Genomic DNA, 21604 nt, shown 5'->3' with positions numbered 1-21604 from the left:
TGTAGATGTGGACTGTGAATTGCTGATGCTCTTTATATATAAGGTTCAAAATGGGATGATTGTAGTATTTTTTTGTGCCATGTGCTTGAATAAATTTTGCTAGAATACATACATTAAATTTCGGTAAACAATTCAAAACACCTTAGATTTTAATAGACATTAAAGACTTAATGATTAAAGCATCAGAAAATATTCCTGATATATTGCTTTATTGAGCTTTCATTGATTGATTTTTGGGTGATTTTATCTTCTCTGCTTTTGACCTGAGGGAGAACCAACAATTTCTGAGATGTTTAAAGGAGAAAGTGGTAGCTGAGTGATTGACTTTTCTTGAAACTTGAGTAAAATTTGGAGATGAGTGGGAGTTAGTAACTGGGAATATCTGGAAGTATGTATCTGTCATGAAAATTTTAAATAATTACTGTTATTTTGTGTGTCTGTGCATTGAAGGTATCCTGAATTAGCAACTGTGTGCAGAAATCCCAATACTCTAATTCTGTATCCTGGAGCTGAAGCAACCAATTTGGAAGAAGTTGCAGTGATGTCTTCTAGTCCATCTGTTATGATCATCATTGATGGAACATGGAGTCAGGCTAAAGATATATTTTATAAAAATTCTCTATTCCGGCTTCCCAAGCAGGTAAGTTAGAGTACGTAAAATAGAATTTTGTCTAATAGGTGCTTGCTGTCTGACTGGCCAGATTGGAGTGGTTTTGTAAGGATGAAAATTGTGGAAAACTTCCTCCTTAGCTGTAACCAGCTGAACATATTAGGAAAACTGGAACAATTTAATAAAACAACCTGTAAGATTGTTACAAACTGACCGTAAATACTTGGGGTTTTCACTGTGTCACCTGAAACGTGTTTTTATTTGTTTGGAGTTAAGGCATCTAAATTCTTAGTGAATCATTTTTCAAAACTGAAAACTGGTTTGTGTAGAAGATTTTTGCTTGTTACCTAAGGTGTTACAACATGTACAATGGAGTAAGCATTCCCCTCCCCCCGGCCCCGGCCCCGGCCCCTGCCTAACTATTTTGTGTTATGGTAGTAGAAAAGCTGAAAGTGGAATTTTGCAACCTTTTATGAATATGTCACACTCTTTCCTGCATATTGATTTGTTTTCCACCGTACTAAAAACTGTCTGACTTCTGACAATTGTTCCTTAGAATTTAAGCAGAACAAATACTGGCTACATGTGGTTTGGGGGTTTTGTTGGATTTTCTGGTTGCTTTATTTTGTTTTGTTTTCCTTAGCAACATCAACACCCACCCACCTGAACTGCTAATAAAGCTTAAGTGAGCGGTAGTTATACAATTACTACAGCTGTCACTGCCCTAGTGAAAATACCCTAGATTGTAGTACAATGATAATGACATTAGGGGACGTAGGTTCCCGTTGCTGCATTGTGAGTGGTATGATGCTACTTTTCAAGGAATTTTTTAGTGGATAATTGAGTGTGGCTTTGACATAAGAGTTTTGAAGGTAAAACTTGATCTTATGTGACTTAGCTGCTGTTGTTACTGAGTGTTTTTCTGCTGTTACTAGATTGAACTCATTTATATTTATGTTATATAAACACACCAGGTGGCATTTCTTTTTGTACTACAATGGTGTGTCAGAGTTAAATGCCCAAAGTACAGATTTGCTAGAAAAGCCTCTAATTTCACACACTGAAGTTTTGTATCTGCACTGTGCGTCATTCATAATCAACTTGTAAATCCAGAAGCTGGAAAATGTTATTGGTTGGATTCTTTATAAATCTTTGAAAGGAAATGTAACCTTTTGTTTTTGTATTTTTGTCATATGGTTGTCAGTGGAGCATGGAAAAACATGAAAAAGTTAATGTCATAAATTTAAATTTGTTTGGAAGTCAATTTGCTGTCTAAAGTTTAGTGCTGCCATTGCTTTTGGTTTCCTTTTGTGTTGGTTCTTACAACGAGATTCTTGATTTTGCTCCTGACTAGTTCTCCTGTGGTCATATTGGTAGGGAGCTGGAGTGTGGCAGAGCACACAGCTCCTGGAGGGGTGAAGGGCCTCTGGCTGTTTTGAAGGAAAAGATGTACACCTCCTTGAACCTATCAAATGCAATGAACACAGCTCTTGTGTAAATAACTGTCTTAACTCCAGTCTTTGTTCTGGTTTGTAACTAGTTTGCAGTTCCTCATGTATTATGCTTCTTTGAAACTTCTGGGAACTGCAAGCTTTTGGTGTGAATTCCAAAATACCCAAGTACTCTGAAGTATTTGTTTCCATTGGCTAGCTTGATTTGACTGTCCAAAATAACATGTAGGAGCGGTTTTGCTACAGATCAAAATGGGGCAGAATTTTGTCCTGATCGCTTGGGTTCTTGTAGATGGCATGATGCCCGTTAGATATTTTTACCCCTATATTGGTATAGTAATGTGTCTTGGAAGATTTTCAATATGTATAAAAAGTAGTGTCCACTGGGCAGTATAAACAAGGCTTTTGTTTCTACTTCTTAGGTATTTCCATAAGACTAGGATTTGTCCAGATGTGATTTGTTGACAAAGCTTCCATTTTCCTTCAGGGGCATTATGGAAAGTATTTTGTAGAAAGAAGTATTAATACCAACAGCTTTACTACTGAGAAAAATTCTCTTTATTGTCGGTTCACCTTTCGATTAGTGAAAAGTTGACTGTCTCTTCAGGAGGGGAGAGGAGGTGGCAATTTGTAAACTTAAAAATGAAAGCCTTATGACTGTTATGTTAGAATAGCCTAAATGGAGTGCTGTTAGTCAACATGCTGCTAATGCAGAAAAAAAGCTACGGTATGGCTTATAAGTAATTTGCCTTAGGGATTGAAATATGTTTTATATCAAATCTGGGAGTTGCTTTTAGTCTTTTACTATAGTATAGCAATTAGGTTATATTGGTGTAAATGAAAAGGAAGAGTAGATTCTAGGTTTTAGTCAGATTATTTTGGCCTTCAGAGGAAGATGGTGAAACAGATGGAATTTACATCTATGCACTTATGGGATGTATTTCAATTTAACTGCAACTTTATGAATAGATTTTATGGAATTTATTTCAATGCAGTCCATTGCAAATTCTGCAGAACATTTGTCATATGCTGAGACACCTGATGGTGGATACATGACATGCCTTTAAGTGAGAAAGTGTTGCCATTCATAATCTCTTTAGTTGTGCTCTACCAAATCTGCAGCAAAAGTGAAAAATCATGAATTCTGTAAACTGGCAATTCTCAATTGCAGAGTGTATTCCTGAGGTAGGAAAAGCAGGAGAAAATGCTTTTTTAAATCTAGTCACTTGGAGGGAGGGGTAGATAGATGAGGAAAATTGGTTGTCATTCTTGTCTGTTCCTTTTAAAACTTGCAAAAATAGTTTTACCTTTATTATCCAAAACCACTAATTATGTAATTGTTCCTGTCTTTTTGTGGCTTGGGGTTTTTGGTGGTAGTTTTTTTTCTCTCTCTTTTTTTTTTTTTTTGTTTGGTTTGGTTTGGTTTAGGGTTTTTTTTGTGTTTTGTTTTTTTTTTCCAGCCGAGATCTACAAAGATAAGATCCAATGGCTGCAGATAAACTCCACCCCACTGTTCCACAACAGCCCTTTTCTATTGACTTGTACTGTGATTAGTGTACCTTTCTTGGAAGCTAACTTGAGGAGTAGTTTAGCTAATCTAGATGGCCTTCTGTTTTGCTTCCCTTCTCTTACATACTTGCTGCTGACAAAACTTCCTCTCAGTGGGTCATGTAAGACAGGTAGTTTCTGCAAAAGCTGGAACAAACAGAAGTGTATTGCACATTTTCTATTGCACTGGTCTTTTTGTCCAGTCATTTTAAAACTGCCTTAAGTTACTTATTTCTGTTGTGTGTAATTCAACTTTGTTGGAAGTTCATGTCACCTTCCTCTATATCATTTTGCTATGGTGCCTGGATTTTTTGGTAGTAATACTTGGCTCATTTCACTTTATTTCTTATTACTTAGATCTCTCTGCTTCACTCTTGCATATTATTGCTGAGAGAAATAAATCAGGAGCTAATGAGCTAGTGAAACAGTGGTTGATTACAACTGGTACCTGTTGAGAATAATCAAGAGAATTAAGTAACATGGGGTGAAGTCCTATTTCCATCTGGGAAAGATACTGGAAATAAAGTATTTTCCAGATACCTGCTTTAAACAACTTCATGCTGGAATTTTGTTTGTGTTATAGTTTCATTTTTCCTGTGAACCATGCTTTTCTTTAAATGGGTGTAAAGATGATAGTCAGTCATGCATAAACCAGCAGAATTCATCAAGTAATAAAAGATTAAAAGAGAGACAGTTGATCCAGTTTTGTCCAATAGTTCAACAGTTCTTTTAAGCTCAAAACTGCACTGTTCCAAAGAATGAAATTTTATATATTTGTAATGTAAATGTAGGGGCATAAAAAGAATCTGTATTATGTGTAGAACTAAAAGATTTGTTTTAACCTGCCAAGCATAGTGTTGGGTAAACAAGGTGCAGAAAATGAATAATACTTCAGAATAAGTTTTCTTCTTACTAAATCTTCTGTATTACAAATAAATTAATTTGGTCGCACTGATGTAACTAGAATGTCACCTGAGGTGCCTGTCAGAAACACCTGACAAGAAACATAACATATGAAAAACATTCATCCTGCTGACTTACTAGTCATCCAAATTCTGCCTCACCTATTTCTGATTGCAGCAAGGGTCTGAGAGGACAGAATTGAAGTTACTTATCTAGTCTGTACATAGTCATTCTGGAAGAACTCAATGTTAAAAATAAAATCCTTAAAATTCTTCTATTTTCAAAATCTAAGTGGCTTCAACCTTCTAGTCAGAAGTACATAATGTTCTATTAGGCCTTTTGGATTATATGACTGATTTGATCATACAGCAAGAATGAAAGGATACAAGAGGTCCATAGAAATTCTGAAAGCTATCAGGTCTCCGATACTCAGGCCTTGCCATGTTGTTTGAGAATTTACTGTGTTCCTTTCAGACTTTCTGATACATTTTATAATTAACTTCTTCAGTTCTCCATGCAGGACCACTTCTGCAATGCTTTTTTTTTTTTTTTGTTTTTCACAGGGGACCAGAAGTCTGCTTTATTAGAATCATAGAATCACCCAGGTTGGCAGGGACCTCAAAAAATGCATCTGGTCTGCCCTTTTGTGGGAAGGGAAGCCTGGATGAGATTACCTAGCAACTTGTCTGGTCACATCTTGCAAACCTCCAGTGATGGGGACTCCACCATGTCCCTGGGGAGGTTATTCCAATGACTGATTTTTCTCACTGTAAAAAATGTTCTTATATTGACATGAAACCCCTCCCATTGCAACTTTTTTTTTTGTTGCCTGTTGTTGTCTCCATGTGGCTCCCTGTGAAGAGAGAACCTCTGTCCTCTCTGTAGCTGTCCTTTAAATACTGGAATACTGTGATGAGGTCCCCCTGAGCCTTCTCCAGGGAGAAGAGACAAGAAGTATTGCAGTGCTAGATGAGATAATAGTCAAATATTGAATATGATGCACCCTCCAAGACTGAAGAGACTCCAACGTTTAATTCCATTTTCAAGTGTTGACACTTTGAGTCTTAGAATTATGTCTGCAGTACACTTGAGAGGGTTGTTTTCCTGATTGTGCATATGTTCTTAAGACAGTTTTGAAGAAATTGCTTTAAACTAGTCAGTCTTATATAAATCTCAGTAGCAATCTTACCACAGCAGTGGGTGGTCACAGCATGTGCTGTTTAAGTGTGGTTATGATCCTGGTAAATGGTGGCTTAAACCAGTGCTATCAAGTACTAACTGAATTGAACCTAGCTGTGTAAATTCTTGTATGGCCTGAGCATTTACTGAAAGTCAAAGGAATGTGGACTAAGCACATCTGTATTTTGGCATTTTACCTGCTTAAATTTTTTTAGGCCTTGTAGTGGAGTGTAAAGTGTTAATTAGTATCCCTGAGGCTTTTAAAATGTTTGCTCTATTAAAATATGGACAGAAAAATTATGGATCGTTTAACATATAAATGATTCTTCTAGAAGCCTAATGAAAAATGGAATTGAAAAAGACTTTGTAGTAGTAGGATGAGTAAAAATAGTGTAATGAAAGTAAAGTAAGATACTATGCCAAGAAACTTTTGGAAAAGTGAGCAGTAGTACTGACTATGCTGCATGAAAAGTTTTTCACTTTTTGAGATAGTACCACTAAGTGGTGATAGAGATGAGCTTCAATATTCAAAACTGAAATATTAAACAATTGCTGGATATTCTTATAATTCCTGATAATGGCTGATACTTATGCTTGTCCCTACATATCTGTCTGATTACATATTTTTTTCTAAAGCAATTATAGAACGTAACAATATTTATTTGTTAAAGACTATGAATTGCTTTTTAAGGGTGGAATGATATTAATGATAAAATGGCAAGCAGGGAGAGGCTGTTAGTGTTTTATGTGCTTAGAATTCATATTCTGAGAAAGTCCAATTAGAATTGATACTCTTCTTAAGCCTTCTTATTTGGTTCTGTGATTTTGAGTGAAATGTGTTTTTCCAATATTTTAACAATTTAGTAAGAACTACTGATATTTAATAAGTATTTAAAAAAATCTAGTAAAACCCAGTTTATTACTTTAGGTTTCACTAAGATATTAAAATGTATCTGTGTACTACAGGAAATTAAAAAACTGTGCTGTTGCAAAAAAATATGCTCATACTGTAGGAAGTTATTGCACCAGAAAGACTAGGTATAAATTAAATTTATATGTGAAATTGTAGAAACTTAACTTCCTCGTAAGTTTTCTGGTTTTTAAAAAGTTTTGTTTCTAGAACATTTTACAGATGTAGGAGCAAAGGTAATTGTGATGATATTAATCTGGAGCCCATGAACACGAACATGGGTAAAACATGATAGCCTTGGAAGTTTAAGAGTCAGTCTTCCAGATACTAGCTGCTAACAGGTATTATGTACCCACACTCCTTGCAGTGTGCACCTATGGAGAGGGTTTAAGATATGAAAAAGTGAGCTATTGGGTATGATTTACCACTGGGGTGAGTCACAGACTTTCTGAGAAAGTTCTGAGGCATTGAGTTAGGAAGCAATGATGCAAAAGATCATACTCTGTTCTCTTGGGGAAAAATATGAGTAGACTGCAGGAATACCAAAACCATTCCTAGCAGATTTGCTTCTTTGTGCATACTTTAATACTGCATTGCATGGATCACAGCCTTTAACACTTGGAGTTACAGCCTGTCTGAATTAACACTCTGTACTTTTTATCTGATTTTTTTTTAAAAGAAAAAATATTCTACTGTCTTTTCTTTTGATTGGAATTGCATTGCAACTCTTGTTTTAAAGGGTTTAAATTCTTAGTGCAAATGAAAAAACAGTGACTCTTGAAGTATTAAGTTAAAAGCGTATTAAAGTATTTTTTTAAACTGTGATGGATAGTTTGGTTATTACTAAATGTACCAGAGCCAAATTCAATGTTTGATTTGATTTTAGTTGATTTTTCTTTGATAATTGCTATTAATCAATTCATGTGGAGCTGTTTTAATGACATTGTTGGAGTTCTCAAATGCAGAAATAGGTTCCTGCAGGGGGAAAAAAAATCAAAATTCCCATGTTGAAGTGTGACCTAACTGGCTTTAGTCTCTTAGATCAAGTTTAAAGGTTATGTTTGGTGGTTTGAGTGTTATTTGTGTTATTTCAGTTTTGCTTGTGCTGTCCTAGTAGTAGAGTGCTAAGTCAGGAAGTAGTCATCTATGAGACAGGTAGTGCTCAATGAAGACACAAGTTGAGCATGGAGCTGTGCAAAGGTTACATTTAAAGTGCTATGTACACAACTGTGTATTAAACTAAGTTTGGTCATTTTGTGCTGAGATGAACTAGAGACACTTGTGCAATCCGTTATAAATTCTAAGTAGTTAAAATCAGCAGTCAGATGGTAAAAGTTTACAACAAAACTGTCTGTAAGCAAACACCAGCACTCTACAGATTAAATTTTGTTCACCCTCTGACTGTGTTCTTTTCATCTTTCTCATTGAGCTAGACAGCATGGGCAGCACCGTAGGGGTTTTTTGTCTTTTTCCTATTCCTATGTTATTTCCTGTTTTCTTACATTATAGTTCATATTTAAATACTTTCTAAATGTCCTCTGTCTGAATAGAGTTTTTATTTCATTTTTGAGACTTTGGGTTGATAATGCAGTTTTGAAAGATTAAAATGAGTAGACTGTCATTACGTTTGGAATTTAAGAAGGCGGGGGTTTGTCCCACAAAGAGAATGAGGTAGATAATGACAAGATCCAAAGAAAGAGGCTTTTGAAAGAAAAGAGTGTATGATTCCTGCAGATATTGTCAGTAAATGAAAAAGAAACCATTATAACTAAAATTTTTCAACAAATGGTGATTTGAGCTTTTACTCAATGTTCTGTAGGTAGAAAAGAGCTGTTTTGGTAATGAAGCGATTAGCAATTCTTAATTGCAAGGTATACTACAAAGACAAAATAAATTGGAGGCATTAGAAGATCACATTTAAATGTGCTACTTTGCAACTTCACTGATTTTGGGTAACACAAACTTCTATATTGAATGGATTTAAAGATACTATAGGATATTTTAATAAATTGTATTGTTTTAAATTAGTATTAAAATCTTAAGCTTTTTAATAAGAAGCTCTTTTAAGCAACAGCTCAGTCAACAGAGCTTTTTTCTTTGAAGAGAACCATTGAAGAAATTTCAAATAAGCTCTTCTGGAAGGTTTCAGAGGAAATCTATTTACAGTTCTAACATATTCAACTTTATCAGAAAGATTTAAATGTATGTCTTGATCCAGAATCTTTCTTACTATCTGGAATTTTTACAAATGACAAAGCATGAGCTTGAACAAACTTCATAGCAGAAACTTATGAGATGAATGACTTAAGGTGACTTTTATAGTTTTTAATATGATTACATTGATTATGTCTTGTACTCCATGAGTTGGCACCCTCTAGAGAAGCACATTATCCCAGGATGTTTTGCGTAGCCACAACTGAGGAAGAGGCCTCAAGCATTAAAGTATGCACTGCAGGCTTTCTTGCAACAGCTGTTGTGGTTTGCAAAGGTGATACAGAAGAAAGTATTCCGTTAACTTGGAGCAGTGGATGCAATTAGTTCAGAGGGAAGACGGAGATGGTTTGCACAGCAGGCATGCTTGGCACTGTTAGGCTGGTGGTATATTGTACAAAGCAATCACAGAGCACTGTGGGTGAAGCTGCTTCTGTTTATGAGGGGATAAGCATAGCATAGTGGGAACAGATGGCCAAAAAAAAAAATTGCCCTTCTACTCCTTCAACAACAAAAATAGGTTGAAAAAACTAACCTAGTGACAAGCACACATACAAACATGTAGGCAAGCTATCCCAAGTACTTTGTCTCATCAGAAGTGGGTAATACTTGAATCAGTTTTATTTATGTATAAGGGTTTTTGGGCCACTGTTGTGAATGCAAGCATCTGCTATCCAGAACCTGAATGGATTATTTCTATCACTTGATATTTTTATTTGATTTTTTAAAGAGCCAGTTAGAATTTCCTTGGAATTATTATGTTTGTGCAGTACAGTTGTAGAAAAAAAGCATTATACATTCCCTAAAATCTTGCAAAGTGCTACAGTCTTGATTTGGAGCATTGTGAGAGAGGGGAGAGGAGAGGGTAGGAATTCATATACTAGTGATCAGGTATCAAAAAGTTATTTAAACTGAATGTAAAATCATGTATGAAAACTGGCACTGTTTCCTTGTAATTTTAAGCTGACATCCATCTAGCCAACAGTCAAGAGAAATATGATCACAGACAGTCAAGAAATGGGCATAAATTGTAGTCCACTTTTAATTATTTTACTTCCTGCATTGTTATGTGTAACATTTATACCTAGTAATCTGATTTCTTGGCATTATGTAGTCACAAAATACTTTCTGAACATCTCATAAGAGCATAGTACATTTTCATTAAGTTAGAGTATTCCAGTCATAATGTAGGCATTTGCACAGGTTGTATAACTTTTTACTTTAGCTTAATTCACTGTAAGTCTGAACGGTGTGCCTGGCTTGTGCATGACTGGGCACAGTTTGAGGCTGGCGGTAGCTTCGTACACACTTTGAGTGTATAATTCTTTGTTGATGCACTCCTGCTACTTAATGGGCATAATAATGTCAGCAGCATAATGCCAACAAATCATCCTGTCTATTTATACATTCATCACAGCATTGCTGTTATTCAAATATTCAACACCTCATTTTCTTTTCCCATCATGCCTTCACAATTTCTGACACATCTATTTTGTTTTCCTTATACTTCCTTTGTTATATGAAAATTGGTATCATCAGCTAAAATCTGGTTTCTTACAGCAAATTTTTAACCCTTGAGGTTTACCGTTCAGTTTGCACTCTGTACTTCAATCTGTTTGACTAGGGGTGAGCATTTGTGAGGATATGCTGGTACCAATCCAAAGACTAGTCCTCAAATGAGTTGATATTTTGATATCTGAATTAAGATTATGCTTGTGATCTCTCTTGCTGTTCCCCTCTCACCCTCCTCACCCTTTTATCCCTGAGATGGGATTTATTTTCTTAACAAGCTTCCTTGGAGACCAGGATTTGACTTTAAGACTTTCAACAGATCTGCGTTCAGTCTTGCTTGAGCTTTTAAAAAATAAGAGGTAGCTTAGAAGTCAGGAAATCATCAGTAAACTTAACTAGTAAGTAATTTAACAGTTACAAATTTGTGTATTTCTTCTCCTGCACGAGGAGTGAGAGTACCAAACTCCCGCTTGAGAATATATGGCGGAAGCATCCAGAAATGACAAGAATGTATGTGTACAGACTTTTTTTATTCAGAGGTTTTGGCAAATGCTGTCCACAGTAATTTTAGTATTTTGAGGTTTTGAAGGCTAGAGTTTTTGATCAGTCTTGAGAGCATCTATTTGCAATAATCTGTGGAGAAGAGCGACCTTTACTAGTCAGAAGTTATTTTGACTCATACAAATGAAACTCTCTAAATGAACATTTTTAATGAGAACCATGTTATTTAAAATCATAGTTATCATTTTGTTGTTCTAGACACCTGTCAATACTTAGCACAGAAATGTCTGTGTGTTAGACATCATGATGTGTATATAATGACATGCAGCCCCTTCTAAGGAGGCAGTCATTCCTACAAATGCTTCAAATTTTCAGAACACTTGATTCGAACGAAGTTCTTGAAAGGAGGATGAAGTATCACAGAATGACCTTTTGGCCACAAAATTTATGTTCAGCTCTAGAATCATCAGTTCTCTGGGGACAATCATGCCTCATTGCCATCTCACCTAGTCAGCAGTGAAAACTTGGAGAGTGCGGGCATCAGGAAATCTGAACATCTCCAACGGTCTAAAATTGTCAACAGATCTTGATAATTCCTTTAGTACTGTAGAGGAATGAAGCTGCGTTAATTATCATTGATAATATACAGCTGTGGGCTGGCTTCAGGGGTGGTGGGTTGGCTGATGTAGACAAGATGCAGCTGTGGCTGGTTCTGTTAAGGGGTTGGGCAGCCAGTGAAGAGAGAGCAGCCAAGGAGGAGAGTGGGGGAAGCAGAGAGAGGGAGAGTGTGCCTGGGATGAGGGAGACTAGAAGGCAGCAGAGGGACTGGCATGAGGGGTGTGTTGGTATGAGATGGTAAAAGACCTTGTTGCAGCTGTCCAGTTTGGAGAGTGCTGTGATATAGTACTGCATGTTATTGACTGTGTTTCTGCTTATCCTTCTACATATCAAAGGAGGCTGCAGTAATACCTGTACCAAATAAATTAATGGAAAAGATGATAAAGAGTAGAACTAGAAGGTTCATGGATAAATATGCAGTATTAGGCTAGCCCAATGCAGCTGTTGAAAACAGATGACATATCTCACAAGTTTTCTGCAGCTCTTTACCCACCTTCTTCATGGCTCCTTCAGAAGCAGGCTGACTGAAGCAGTGTGTGGAGGCTACTTTTCGCAGGTGCCCTCATTAAATACCTTGAATAAAAGGACTCATGAGAAGAAAAACTGTGTCATGTAACAAGTAGTAAACAGGTCTGTTTAAGCAGTAACTGGTAGTGATTGTAATTTTATTTTATGGTTTGTAGAGCTGTCCTCAGTGGAGCCCCCAGTGAATCCTGCTGTTCAGCATATTCTGAAGTAATGCAAAGGAGGATTTACTAGTTAAGTGATAAAATTTCGTCATGACATTAAGTTATTTAGAGTGGTAATGAGAAGGGACAGCTGTGAAAAGTTCAAAGACTATGAAGCTCAGTAACTGGACGTTAACATAGCATAGGAAATTCAGTGTAGATAAATGGTAATAAAAGCATACACCAAATGTTATTCTAATTTTACTTTTTTTTTTTTTTTAAAAAGCTTTTAATTGGACACTCATCAACAGTGAGATTTTGGGATTATAATGACAAGTTCCATGAAAACCTCAGTTCAGTGCCCAAGAGCATTGAAAAATTACGCTCAATGTTAGATGTACATCTGCTTGCTTGCATGCATGCTGTCTCTTTCAGGCCCACAACCCTCCTGTGGGCCTGAAAAACCCCTACAAAAATTCACAAACAGAAGAGGTTCGAACAAAGTGAACAAATGATCAAAGTATGGGATGAGTTGTATATAAGAAACAACAAAAGTGGGCTGCTCTTTAGCTGGAAAGACAACTGGTCCAGCATGATAAAGATTTGTAAATGTGTAAGTGACACACAGAGCGAATATGGACCAATTGTTGGCTATTCTTGCCAACACATGAAATAAAAGGCATCAGAAGAAATGAGTAGTGGGAAATTCAGATGAAAAAATGGTAGTTCTTCACACGTGTATCAAAGCAGTGGAGTTCTTTATAGTTGGGTTTTGTGTATTTTTGAAGATCAGAAAGTAATTGGACAAAATCATGGAAGAAAAATCTGTCAAGGATTAAATTGTTATTAAATGCCAAGGGGTCACTTCCAGCATGTGATGTCCCTGAGTTGCTGGAGGCTAGCAAAACATCCAGAGGAAGTACTTCTGTGTGTACTTTATTGTAGGCTTCCGCTGTTTATGTTGTTTTTGTCCCATTGGGGAGAGATGTAAACCCATACTTGGCAATATTCTGTTGCCCCATACCTCCCCCAAAGGAGGAAGCAAAAAGAATAAATTAGGTATAAAGATTAAATAATGTGGGGGACACTGAGCCAGGAACAGATTGACACTGAGGCCCTGAAACTTGACAGGGCCATAAGTGGGTGGTGGCAATGTAAATAAGAAATAGCAACTGATGTTGAGAACAGTATAGCCCAAACCTCAAGAGAGAGGAAAGACAAGAAGTCATTTTTTCAAGGGTCTCCAATCACATAATTTCGCCATGCTAATAGAACTACTGTTGGATCTTCCAATATTAAAACTTGTTAAAACTGAGAATCTATTGTCCTTTTTTGTTTGTTTTCTTGAGGTTTTTTCTGCACAGTAATGCTCGTGTCTCTTCTGCAAATTCACTAATTTACATGCACCTTCTGTCTTTTGTTTTATTGTTGTCTTTATACATGTTTGATATAAAGTACTTCTAAGAAGACAGAAAAAAGTTCTTTTTTGTTTCCTATCTGTACAATTACTTCTGACTTTTCTTAATCAGGCTTTCTTTTTATTTAACCTTCTCAATGGTCTTTTGTGTTACTGGTCTGCTGTGGTTTTGTTTTGTGTTGGTTTGTTGGGGTTTTTTGGGGGGTGATGGGGTGGGGTGGTTTGTTGTGTTTAATTTGTTTGTTTGTGTTTGACTACTGGACTATTTGATCTAAAAAGTCACTTCTGTGATTTCCCAGATTCTGTACTTGATCACATTCCTCTTTTTATTTTAGATTTCCACTCCAGTGCAAGCTATGTTTTCCCATCTCTCCCCATATCACTTTATTTTTAAAGTAACTATTTCTTTGATTAAAGTCTTTTATCTTCTTCTGTGAGAAAGCTGAGGCAAACTTTTTTTGACCTCACCACCATTCATAAGGCCAAAATCTTTTATAGAAACTATTTTGTTGCAGATTTTTTTAATGAAAGTTCCTGCTATTGATAAAGGCGCTTTGCAGCCATTCTGGAAGAGTGGTGGTTCAGCAGGGTTAATTATAAATCAAGGGGACAACTAGCACTCAGCATTTAATAAGAAAAATTAGGACCAAAGTTTGTTTCTGTTATTCATATGACAAATCAGTTACATTTATTTAAGTTGCGTTTACTTAGTGTTTTACTGAGCAAATAAAGGATGGCAGAATTTGGTCCTTGCTTTAAAATTTCATTCCACAGTCTTTCTCATACCGCTGAGCAATTACTAAATATTTGTGTAAGAAACTGCTCAATAGTGTAACTAGTTGCTTTCTTGCAGTCCTTGAGCTTGCAGACTTGGGCATTTGATAGTAGCTCTTGCATTCAGTTAAAAAAATATTCTCATTTAAAGGCAGAACCCAAGTATCTAACCACATTGTCTGAGTACATTTTGGAATTCACATACACGCAAGGCAGTATTTCAGATACAGAATCAGATTTGGAATTGTTAAATTGACATGTCCTTAGGCAATACCTTTGTGGATGAGATACTTTCTGCTTTGAAGTCCCTTCACCAAAGAGACATGGAACACTTCTTTACTATGAATTTAAGAAAAGGAAAAAAAAATATTTGTAGTTCCAGTGCAGAAATCCTAGATTTTATGCCTTTTGAAGTTAACTAGAAGTGGAACTTCAATTAGTTGACATTCTGTTAAATAGTAGTAAATAAATGTGGTGGTAGGTTTTATGCAAGACTCTCAACATGCAGTCTTTCTAGACTTACTTCCATGACATGTAATGTTACCCTGTCCAAAATTTATTTGTGCTTGAGTCCATTCCAGCTGAGTGATCTCTTTATCCCACTCAGCTATAAATCTTACCTGTTTGTATTTTACAGCATTGGCAACTAGTTTGAGGTCTTATACAACATATACAAAAATTTCTCTTGCTAATCCTGAAATAGATTTTTTTTTTTTCTGATGAGGCAGGCATGCAGATACAGCAACAGCTCCTAGTTTGTTTTGCCAAAGGCGGGTGGGGGTGGGGGCGGTGGGGTGGGGTGTGCAGGGGAAGATGTGATTAACTCCTGAACCACAAGACAAAATTCTTGTTACCTAAAAACAGGGGATCAGTTTTTACATTGCCTATAAGCTTCCAGAGATTGCTTTCTGTCCAAAAGAGCTCATTGTTTCGAAGTGAGAGGGAGACAGTGTCACTTCATAGACTGGGAAAAGGAATGATACAGAGCATAAGGGATTTCTGCAAGGTCAAAAGTGAGCAGGGGAGTTGATAAAATGGATCGAAGAACTTTGTAAATCTTCTGTGTTATCCATCTGTCAATTCATACAACTGTCAGTTTCATTGTTTGCAATTAGTTAAGCATTTGTATTTTTACAGTAGCAGTTATTACAGATATACATATAACTGTGAGTGAAATATATAAATTCAGAGTTGAAATGCTGAAGTTCCTTGGGCAGGAAGTGCTTACAGTTTGAAAAAGTAGGTGACTAGCACCGGTAGCTTCTTTCTTTAGTTAATATGAAAAATTATATATGGGGAATTTTGTTTTTATTACAGCAGATTTTTGTAAGTCATAACAGACAGGTGCGTATGGGAGCAAAAACAAAAAACTGTTTATTCCATGATCTGTCATTGTCTAGAAGGCTTTGTTATCTTGGAAAAATAATTTCAACTTTTCTTAATACAGATTTCTTCATTAAAATACAGACTGCCTCACTAGTAAAAGAAATTTCTGATAATTTAATCTCAGAAAAAAATACAATGGATTTTAAAATAGTTTCCAATGGATTTTAAAATAGTTTCCAACTTCATTTCAATAACTGTGGTGTGAACTGTAGGTGGAGTGCCATGGATTTATTTTACATAACTGTTCTACATCTATACAGAATTTTTTTTTAATAATTACTTTTAAATTTTTACCATGTAAATAACCGGGAAAATGCAATTAATTGGATCTTCCTACAAGGCTGAAGAAGAATAAAATCCTCCCCATATCGCAGGTTCTAGTATATGAAGCACGAGTCACACGTGCTTCAGCTTTTGCAAAACTGTTAAACTGAAGATTAGGTGGGAGACATGTTTCTTCCAAGTATTGTGGGGAGTACTGTGTAGTCATGCTTTCTAATGCAGGGTTGGACCTTTTGCACAACGCTTGATGATCTACAGACAGGAGAATTGTTCTCATTCTTTTGGTGCTGCACTCTGTGGCTAAATTAAGGAGAGGAGACAAATTGCCTTTAAAATAGCCATTAAGAGTGAGCTGGAGCCACACTGTTAGCTAATGCCATTAAACAAGTTTTGAGAAAAACACAGCTGCAGGAAGCAGAACCCTGCTGTGCTGTTTCATTACTGCTGGGGTTGTATGGGTGGGCTTACTTTATTTGTAGCATTACTTTTGTAAGTTTTTCAGGTTTGAATACTATCCTGCTACACCAGAGGTAGGCCTATTTTCTACAGGTCTGATTTCCCTCTTCCTTTGCAGTCCCAGCATTTCAACCTATTTGTATTATCACCTTTTCTGCTGTCACCTCTCATTTGTATAATTTTATTGCCAGCTTTGTTGTGGCCAAAGCTGCTTTACTGATTTTGGTGTAATTTCAAGAAATCTAACTTATTGTCAATAAACACACTTCCAATTACTGATTCTGGTAGTAGGCAAAAATGCATTTAAGAAGGCTGTCCTTGTCCCTGTGAAACATCTCCTCCCCATTTGTTCTCTAGTCCCCTCACTGCACACTGCACTTGACCCCTCCAGAGCACGGAGAGAGAGCACAGGGGGCTGGGGTAGCGCATGGTGGTTCCTCCGCAGGTGGCAGTCCCTTCAGCGTCCCACCGCTCAACTGCTGCTCCTCTAGCCGCTGCTTTGGCTGTGGCATCTACTTGTATGCTGGTAGTTTGGCTCCTGTCTCTCCTCTCCTCCTTCTTGTCTGGTGTGGTCTTTCTCTTTTCATCTGCCTCCTCTCTTCGCCTGCTCTGGCCTTGTTCCTTTTTTCTTTCTTTTTTTTTTTTTATTTATTTTACCACTCATTCTTAAATATGTTTTTGTGCTACAGACTTCTCTGGCTGGGTCATAGTCCCCACACTTGACTGATGGGCTCAGCTGTGTCCTGTGGTGGATCCATTGAGGAGTTTGCAGCCTTGGCCTCTTCTTGCAGTTCTCTCTCCTGCTGCTCTACTGCTACCAAACCCGTGACAGTTATGCCCAATACATTCCACCTTTCTCAACAAAATGCATGTTAAGTTCATTATGAGCACTGCTTTTAGGGTCACCATAATCTTAATAGACATGTCTTACAAACAGGCAAAAGAAATGGGTTGTGGTAGCGGTGTCCACATGTACTCAGTGAAACTCCACGTTTTGCTGCTGCAAAACACCAAAATAAAGAGCATCACAATGGTTTTGACATCTATATGCACTGCAGTCTCCACCCTTTGTCACTGTGGATCAGGGTATGGGTCCTGGTCCAGTTTCAACATTTCAACAACCTCCGTCCATTGTCTCTACAAACCACTCATCCCTACCATCACAGTTATTTGTGTATTCATCTATCATGACTTCCAAAGTTTGTCTGTCTGGGGGCATGTCTCGTTTGTGGAGGAGGTCAACAGGATTGATCCATTGCTCCACATGTCCCTTCATCAGCTCATCCCAAAGACTTTTTCTCCTACAGAGGACAGCATTTACAAGTGACGTAGGCCTGGATTCCCCAGGAATTTGCTCTTTGGAGCCACCAGTTGTATGTCCTTGACTCACTTTTCCTACATCACTGTAACCATTTGTGGTGGGTTGACTTTGACTGGCTGCCCAGTACCCACCAAGCCACTCTGTCGCTCCCCCTCCTCAACAGGACTGGGGAAGAAAATACAATGAAAAGCTTGTGGGTCAAAATAAGGACATGGAAGTCACTTAAGAGTTACCATCACAGGCAAAACAGACTTGACTCAGGGATATTAATTTAATTTATTGCCAGTCAAACAGAGCAGGATAATGAGAAATAAGGAAATCCAAAAAACACCTTCCCCCACCCCTCCTTTCTTCCCAGGCTCAAGTTCAAATCCAATTTTTCTACCCCTCGCCATGTCCCCAGGCAGTGCAGGGGGATGGTGGTTGGAGTTTGTGGTCAGTTCATAACACTCTGTCTCTGCCACCCCTTTCTTTTCACACTCTTCCCCTGCTCCATTGTGGGGTCCTACCCCACATAGTCCTTCACGAACTTCTCCAGTGTGGGTCCTTCCTACAGGCTACATTTCTTCACAATTGCTGCAGCACGGGTCCCTTCCTTGGGTTGCAGTCCTTCAGGAACAGATTGCTCCATCATGGGTCCCCCATGGGGCCACAGCTCCTGCCAGCAAATCTGATCCTGTTCCTGTGCAGGCTTTCTCCACAGGGTCACAGCTTCTTTCAGGGAACACCCACCTGCTGCAGTGGATGTCCTCCATGGGCTGCAAGTGGATATCTGCTCCACTGTGGTCTTCCGTGGCCTGCATGGTGACAACCTTCATCACCATGGTCTTCACCATGAGCTGCAAGAGAATCTCTGCTGTGTTGCCTGGAGCACCTCCTGCCCCTCCTTCTTCACTGACCTTTATCTGCAGGGCTTTTCCCTCACATATTCTCACTCCTCTCTCTCAGCAGCTGTTGTACAGCATTTTTAATCATTTTAAAAATACATTATCCCAGAGGTGCTACCAGCATCACTGACAGGCTCAGCTTTGGCCAGTGGCAGATCCATCTTGGAGCAGGCTAAATCTGACTTTGTCTAACATGGGGGCAGCTCCCAGTGTCTTTTCACAGAAGTCACCCCAGCAGCCACGCCACCCCCCACCCCCCCACCCCCGGCATTGCCACAATAAGCACAATACACTATTGCAGAGGTGTCTTCCTGGGGCAATGGCCTCCCTCATTTAGATAACTTCACTCTTCTAAGTGAAGGACTGGAGTGGTGTGAATGGTCTGTGGTGTTAATTCACCATCAGACTTCTCTGTGTTCCTGTCCCAGATGTTGCGGTGCACATCTGAGACAGCACCTTCCCTCACTCTGCAGCCTGGGCAGTAGCTTCCCACACAGGCACCTTAGCACTGCTGGCTGCTGGTTCCATTCCAAGCTGATCACTCACTGATGCCCTGCTATTCCAACACAGACTGTTTTGTTGGACTCCCAAGCTCTGCTAAGTGGTCCTGGTCTTCCTGTAGTGATGGTCCAGCCTCCAGGACACTGCCAGGGCATGGGCTTGAAGCAGGACCTGTCCATTGTGGAGCTTTCTGGAGTTGTCTGTATCTGGCACAGGGCACCTCCTCCCACCAAGGTCTGCCCTGCTGCCCCCTGCTACCAAAACTGTGCCATTTAATGCGTGATGCACAAGTTCTAGGTCTTCATCACTGTGCTGAGATCTCACTTTGTAAGGGCTCCCAGACAAACTCAGAAAGGCTTGAGGAGCAGCACAAGGATGCCCTCTATCCCGTGGGCAAAGTAGGAAGGTGCCTTCTGGATTTTGCCTTCCTGACTTCATCAGACTGCTCCAGACAACCAGGGTTGGAATTTCTGAGGAGATACATGTAATGAGTGGCAAGCTGTAGCCTATAAAGTTTTCCTTTTGAGGTAGGTTGTTCCAAATGGCTGGTGCTGACTGCACAGAACAGTCAGCAGGTTGCTCTCAGATGATACCAGGCGTTTAGTTCCATGCACTTCTCGCTTTTGTACCAGGGAAGATGAGTTTAGGGAGCCCCTGGTGCTGGAAATGCTGTTTTACTGATGTGCTTTCAACTCATTTAAACAAAACAAAACAACAACAACAAAAAAAAACAACCCCCAAGATTTTTGTGATGTATTCCCAAGAACGATGAGCTGTTAGCTAAGGCATCCTAGCCAAATTCTTCCCGGAATAATTAAACATTCTCTTAAATTCAATTTCCCCCATTTTTCCTGTTGAATTAAGTGTTCTTCGTTATACAGTTTTATGGGCTTGAAATGAACTGGTAAATGAACTAGAAAAAAAAGTGACCTACTAGCAGGTGAGGTAAATGCTATCATATGCTTTCTTTTTGAAACCTTTTGTTTTGCAGCCAGTTACTCGTATTTATACGAGATCTTAGGAATCCTGTGGTAAAATACATCATCATAAAGCTATTAAAATAGACTGCACATTTGTAGGTAAACATAATGGGTTTGAGCCAAGACCTTCAGGGCAATTTGTTCATGAACTGGTTTGTGGCAATAAGCTGTAAACCTTCAAGGTACCACACAAATAATTCTTACTCAGCACCGCATTTATAAAAGGATCATTCCTGCTGAGTTTATTTACTCCCTTCTGTCTGACCTTTGTGTAACATTCTCACTCCATGTGTAAGATGGGCACAGTCCACTAAATAAGCTTCATTTTGCAAACAATATAATCAGGTTGTTAAGAACACTTAGTGGTAATTCAAAAAACCATAGTACTCCAAAAAATCCCTCAAAATACTTCACTGTCCATAGAAAGGAAAGTTTTACATAGATGTTACCGATGACAGGATACTATGGTCTTTGATGTTACAAACTGATTAATTAGAAGTTTTACTACCAATTTATAGTTGATGTGCTGTCTTCTAAAAAGGCACCAGAAATTTTCAGTGTCAAGGTTATATGCTATCCTGAACTCCAGTCAATGAAAGAGAATTTTGGCAATGTTTTTGGGCAGGGGGAAATTTTCCTTATTTTCAACTTCTGAGAAATGTGGCCCAAATCCATATGTTACCATTTGGAAGACAGTGTGATGAAATATTTATGAAACACTTGTGCATTTCTGTTTGTTTCCCATTGTTCACTGACCATCTTGTAATATGCCTGGGCAGTTGTCAACACAAACTGCTCTCTGAGTTTCTAGAGTTTTGATCTTTCACAAAGTCACTAACATAAACATCTGCTCTAAGAGTTCTTTGCCAATTTACCTTGTTGCTCACATCAAAACTTCATGCTGTGCAAAGTGAGTAGCACTTCATGGATTTACTTAATGGTTTCTGTGCTGCCTCTGCTGGGTGAGCATGGGTTCACAGATACTTAGGGATGCCTAAAAGTCAGTCTTACCAAGCAACTTGCTTGAGATAGTGTCATCCTAGGGAATTTTTGGAAGAGCATTCTCATCCTTCTTCTGAAGAAGTCAGTGAAGGGATGCTCAAATTATTGGCAGGACCTCGCTGTGCACTGTATCTGCAGTAAGAAATGAAGGCACTGCAATTGGGGTATGGAAAGCAAGGTAAGGGATCTTTGATCAAACAACCTGGCTCAAAACACTCTTGCCATTATTTTTGTTTAAAAGAAAAGAAAAACAAAGTTTAAAAAGCTGTTCCTTTAGGGGTCCATCTGCTTTTCAATTCTAGTGGTGCCACTAGAGTTACTAGGTAGGAGAAGCCCATTGAGAGAAATGAGGAATTAAGACCTAGGCAGGAAGTGATCAAATGCCATCTGGTTTAAGGTAAAGTGTATGGCAGATAGGATAATAAGCGAAAGTGTCAACAGGTGTAGGACATCAAATTGTAGTTGGCAGTAGGGTCTTCTGCCAGCA

At 38.3% G+C, this 21604-nt stretch overlaps 1 protein-coding gene across 1 annotated transcript in view; it reads left to right on the top strand.

Annotated features, from left to right (window-relative positions):
* The window catches only part of DTWD2 (DTW domain containing 2), a 98890-nt gene that overhangs the window by 59724 nt on the left and 17562 nt on the right, over positions 1–21604 (top strand). The window contains exon 4 of the mRNA XM_056325236.1: positions 451–640. Coding sequence (XP_056181211.1) covers positions 451–640 — 190 coding nt within the window. The remainder of the gene's footprint in view (positions 1–450; positions 641–21604) is intronic.

Source organism: Falco biarmicus, chromosome Z (genome assembly GCF_023638135.1).
Source record: "Falco biarmicus isolate bFalBia1 chromosome Z, bFalBia1.pri, whole genome shotgun sequence".
NCBI lineage: Eukaryota > Metazoa > Chordata > Aves > Falconiformes > Falconidae > Falco > Falco biarmicus.
Note: the sequence above shows the minus strand (reverse complement) of the source record. Positions and strands in the feature narration are given on the sequence as shown.